This window comes from Austrofundulus limnaeus, unplaced genomic scaffold, assembly GCF_001266775.1.
Source record: "Austrofundulus limnaeus strain Quisiro unplaced genomic scaffold, Austrofundulus_limnaeus-1.0 Scaffold421, whole genome shotgun sequence".
Classification (NCBI taxonomy): domain Eukaryota; kingdom Metazoa; phylum Chordata; class Actinopteri; order Cyprinodontiformes; family Rivulidae; genus Austrofundulus; species Austrofundulus limnaeus.
The window spans coordinates 441,107-446,455 of NW_013952823.1; the positions used below are offsets into that span (position 1 = coordinate 441,107).

A 5,349-nucleotide genomic window follows, 5' to 3' on the forward strand; every position below is an offset into this window, starting at 1 on the left:
TAACTAAACTATTCCAATCTTGTCTTAATCATCTGTGGTCGGAGGGAACTACTTTTTCTTCTGCTTGAGTAATGCATAAGCACAGTAGCACATGTTCAGTCAGTCACTCAGTCTGTAGATGTATGGCAGGTCATTTTAACATAAAATCTGCTTCGTCAGAGTAACTGTAATTACATTCTAGTCAATGGGTTCCTAAACTTTTTTCATGCTATGGCCCCGCCAAACAGCATTAGCTCTGGCCAGGGACCTTCGTGCAAACCCACAAACATTGCTACAAATTATACAAAGTAACAACTTTTAGATTTTTTTTTTCACTTTTAGCCACTATTCAAAAATTATTAGATTTCTTTAGAATAAGAATTTAAAATTGTGCTAAACAAATGTAGAGTTAGGGTTGGAAAGACAAATAAATTACTGTGGCATGTATTGTTTATGAAGCAGTTATTTGAAAAACACTAATTTTTAAGATTTACCAGACACATTATGTGTGTTATCACAAAGTATCAGTATCGGATCAGTATCGCCRATACCAGACACATTTTACTYKGTATCAGTATCAGAAAGAAATTTGGCAGTATTGAACATCACTAGTCCCAACATCCTTCTGAGTCGACTAGATCACTCCTGACCCACTACACATGGCAGGAATATCTCTTAAGATGATCTTTAGAGACAATATGATAATCAGAGTGTCCTTAAGACTGCTGGAAGGACAAAAATGGTTAAAGAATTGGCACAATTTCTGKAAAAAGCAGGTTTTACATTTCTTTTCATTTTGCTTCTCTTTACGCTTATGTAGTTTGTCCATCTGCCACATTTTATCATCTTAGATTTTTACCAACTATTATTTTTTATTTTACTCAACAATTTTTCTYATTATGATTTGTACAGTCTTGCATGCATAATACTCATCTCTTATGCTCTGCCTCGACCGTGCGTCTGAGTTACAATTTAGAATTTATTTGTCTTGTTTTGAAGTTTTATTATGTTTTGTTATGTTTCATTTTATCTTTCCACCATTTTTACATTGTTGATGATAGTACAGCACCTTGTGAATATATTTCTGCGAAAGGCGCTTTATAAATAAAACTTTACTTACTTACTTACTTACTTACCAGTAAGCCCCAAATTACTGTTTGGCTTTATTGTACCAAAATAATGTGTTTTAGAAGTAGCTGCATTTGCCCTATTCAAAAGTTTAATTTATTTATAGTTGACACTAAAACTAGAGTTGTGGGGTTTTTTTAAAGCTGAAATCCTTGAAAGCAAACCTTTTCCATGTTAASACATAATTACACTTTTCTGTTCACTTTAAGCAGAAAAGTGCTTTAAATGTTGATTTTCATTTGATTCCTTTCCCACAGCTCTGCCAAAGGTAATGATTAATGTACGTACATCAGTGCAGACAGTGATGATTGGGAATTCTGTGGAGTTTGAGTGCCAGGCTGTTGGTGATCCGGAGCCTACGGTAAAATGGAGTAAAGTTGGCAGCTCGCTACCAGAGCACATCATGGTGAAAGGTGGCATGCTGAGGATTGAGCGAATAACAGAGGCCGACGCTGGCCAGTATCGCTGTACGGCAACCAATAATGTGGGCTCAGTTCAGTCCCAGGTGCTCCTTAAAGTTCAGTGTGAGTACAAAAAACTTTGATTTTCCTCTTGGTTACACACTAGGATTTCAATTTTTTGACTGAAATTTGTTGACAGTTTACGCAGTTACTATATTTTTTTATATTTACTGTTTTCTTAGCACTTCCTCAGATTGCTGCACTACCAGAAACAAAGAAAGTGACCGCTGGATCCAATGCAACCATGCCCTGTGTGGCTTCAGGACATCCTGTCCCAGTTATCAAATGGTCAAAGGTAAGCCCTACCCCTACATTTCACTACTCACTGATAGGTAGGTGTATCTCAGAGACCCAGAGGAAGACCCAGGACACACTGGAGGGACTATGTTTCTCGGCTGGCCGGGGAACACCTTGGGATTCCCCTGGATGAGCTGGTCCAAGTGGCTGGGGAGAGGGAAGTCTGGGTCTCTCTGCTTAGGCTGCTGCCCCCGCGACCCGACCTCAGATAAGCGGAAGAAGATGGATGGATGTCAGGAATTGTCATTAAAACAACAAACGGTTCTTTTGTAAAAGTATTGTTTTTACCCTCTAATTGAATTTCATACATTGAGAATCCACATAAGGCAGCAAAAATTGACCACACTTTTTTGTCCTTTAAATTGTCCACCTGCTAACAGTTTTTGATGTTTCCTTTGTTTTTGAAGATGGAGGGAGAACTTCCTCCCAAGTGTTTCCAGGAGGCCAATGTGCTGACAGTTCCTCGAGTCWCCTATGAAGACTCTGGTACCTACGTCTGCACTGCCTCCAACAAACAGGGCAAAGTGGAAGCCTTCACTAGACTTGAAGTACATGGTGAGTGTGTGAAGTATTCAGCACARCTAAGTTTTAGAAATGTTTATATCTTACATCACATGTGCTCTTTCAGAGAGAGTGATGCCATACTTTTCCCAGGAACCCTTGTCCTACCTCACACTGCCCACCATCAAAAACGCCTACAAAGCTTTCAGCATAAAGATCAATTTTAGACCAGACAATGTTGATGGTAAGAGTCTGATAAATTTACTTTTTTTTTCAGCTTTTTGTTTTGTGTTTTTGAAATTTAATTGAATGTAATCTCTGTGGATCTCCTATCCTCCCCTCTTTCCCACACCTCACCCCACCCGTATGTGGTGGGAAGGTCTCATGTTGTATGCAGGTGAGTCTCAGGAAGTGAAAGCTACTTTCTGGCTGCATCTGAATATCCCACTGTTCTCAGAGCTGATTTATGGACTGTGAACGAAATGCGCAAAATAATGCATGAGCAATGTTTTCARGCATGTTCACAAATTCATCAAAGGAAAGTAACATYAATCCGTGTATGGTTCATTCTTTCATTTTTCCATTTCAAAATAAAACAAATAATACAGTGGGGTTTTTTTGTTTTGTTTTAAAACAAAATTAGAAAAGTGACAATTGCAAAATTGAAAGAGGCTTTTTTATTTTAATAGTTATGGAAAATTCAATCTTTATATTTTGTATTTGTTACTTTCTGGCAGAACCGGAAATCATGTCCTGAACTCTCGATGCATTGCATTTTCACTTCGCGCTTTAGAAACAGCCTTTTTGGAAGGAGCTGATGTATCTTGAGAGATATTTTACTGTGAACAAAAYTGTTTTAATATACCAGTTATTACAGTATCGAATTTGAGTGCAGCCATTATCAATGTCTTTAGAACAAGTTTCTGTTTTTTAGCAGTCCTCTTCCATCATTTCCAGTTTCAATACATGAACAGAAAACATATATTTTATTTTGGATATAAATAGCTAAAGCAAAAATCAAACACTGTCGATTTTTAATTAGTTCAATTTAACATTTTTACATTTAGGTTTTGAAAACAGAMAAACAAAAAACCTTTGTTGTTTTCTTTTTGCGATTTTATTTTGAAATGAAAAAAGCCCAAGAACGAACTATACACGGATTAACATCATACCATGAGTCTACATTATACTGCCAGGACAACATAACTATAAATCAAGTCAAATTTATTTTGCAATTATCTTATTGATTTTTTTCCCATGATGTAATTGTATGACAAGAAACAAGTTTTTTTTTTCATTTGCATAAGAGGAACATTTGCAAAACTGACCACATTTTTGCAGTTTATCCTGCTTTAATCACCCCAACTTAAAGCTTTGACAGATGTTGTTTGCCCCYGTGTTCCCACACACCCCTCAGGAGCATGTGTGAATGGCTTTAAACCTGTGACACAATGGCATGCTGCTTTATTTCACCATCCATCTTTGAGCTGTGAATGATTTCAAATATGATGTTCATCCTAACAACTCTGTAAAAGTTCACACTGAAATGATGGCAATGGTAGAGTTAATACTCAAAATCCACACAGGATGATTCACATGTACAGAGGACAGGGTTGACACATGAACAGGACAAGATTCAGACACGTTTCTGATTCACATCCAGTATATCTTGATTTACAAAGTGCTAGTGGTCTGTGAACTTCACTGCATCTGTGTGTAAATTTTGTGAGACTCCGCTGACGGCTCAACTCACACATCAATTTTATTTAACAGGGAATGAGCTGCAACCAATCAGATATCTTCCTTGTTTCACCCAATCATAGGAACGTACTCCATGTGGGCATGATTTACTTTTAATTAACCCATTCAATCCACGCTGTACACCAGAGGCGATTGTTCTAAGACTGCAAGGGAAGCTCAGCTTCCACTAAAATGTAAAAAAATCAAAAAATCAAATACTGTTGTGAGTACATGTCATTGACTAAATATGCGCTACAACGCGCTCAACTTTTGTTCAGAATCAGCTTCTTATCACTGGTAACGATGCGGCTTTCCTCTCCCTCATTCCTGCAGCTTCACAGTGCTCTAAACAGTGTGGACGCTCAGCTTCCACAGAGCTCCTTAGTGATGCAAAGACTGCAGCGAAACAAGACGAGTCATTGGATAAATGCTGGGCTTTGTCCCGCCCATCTGATGCTGAGCGTCTCTGGTGGTCTATGGGGCTGTGGGCTGACCTCGACTGGCCCGGACTCTCAGCTTCTGTATGATGATTGGATGATCTGTTGGAGGCTGAATCCCTTTTTGAATGACAGCGAAATGAGCGAATCAGAGATCTTTTGGTGTAAACATTCCGTGGGAGCACTTTTTAGTTTCATTCTGTTCTGAGTTGAACCGGAGACTTTATTAATCTTTTTAGCAGCATTTTCTTTGTTAAAAACGACCAGTGACAAATCAAGCTTCTATTTCTGGTGGTTTTTCTGTAGCTGCTTATGTTTGGAGACAGACTTCCATCACTCTTTCTGACTTCTTTTGTCCAGCGGCTGCTGCTGAGCCCCTTCACCGTCATAAAACACTCACAGGCGGACACACTTCACACCAGTCCCAGCTAGCAAGCTAGCTAGGTAGCAAGCTGCACACAATGGCAGACAGTTTGAATGTTGTGGACCGGATTTTGTTGAAGCCATTTGATGGTCTTCCTTATGAAGAAAAACTTAGCGTTAAACAGCAGGGCTGATCAACTCCTCAGATTAATTTGGTGCAAAAGGTGGGGAAAAATAACAGGTCTTTTCAGCTGTTCTGGTTTGACAAAGTGAGCTGGCTGCTGTAAAAGACTATAGAATAATCTGGAAAATGATTACAAAAGCATTGGATCAATTAATTTCTTCAAAAAAATGATCAAAGCAAAGTTGTTTAAGAAATATGAAATTGTTTAATTTGTATTTGTATGAGTCACTGTTTGAGGAGTTGAATTTTTGTTTTTGTT

At 38.3% G+C, this 5,349-nt stretch overlaps 1 protein-coding gene across 1 annotated transcript in view; it reads left to right on the forward strand.

The window, feature by feature from the left end:
• Positions 1–5,349, forward strand: part of hspg2 (heparan sulfate proteoglycan 2) — a gene marked incomplete in the record, with an annotated part of 235,200 nt that overhangs the window by 200,934 nt on the left and 28,917 nt on the right. The window contains 5 exon segments of the mRNA XM_014024404.1: positions 1,365–1,631; positions 1,751–1,863; positions 2,273–2,420; positions 2,494–2,610; positions 2,746–2,763. Of these exon segments, the coding sequence (XP_013879858.1) occupies positions 1,365–1,631; positions 1,751–1,863; positions 2,273–2,420; positions 2,494–2,610; positions 2,746–2,763 (663 nt within the window).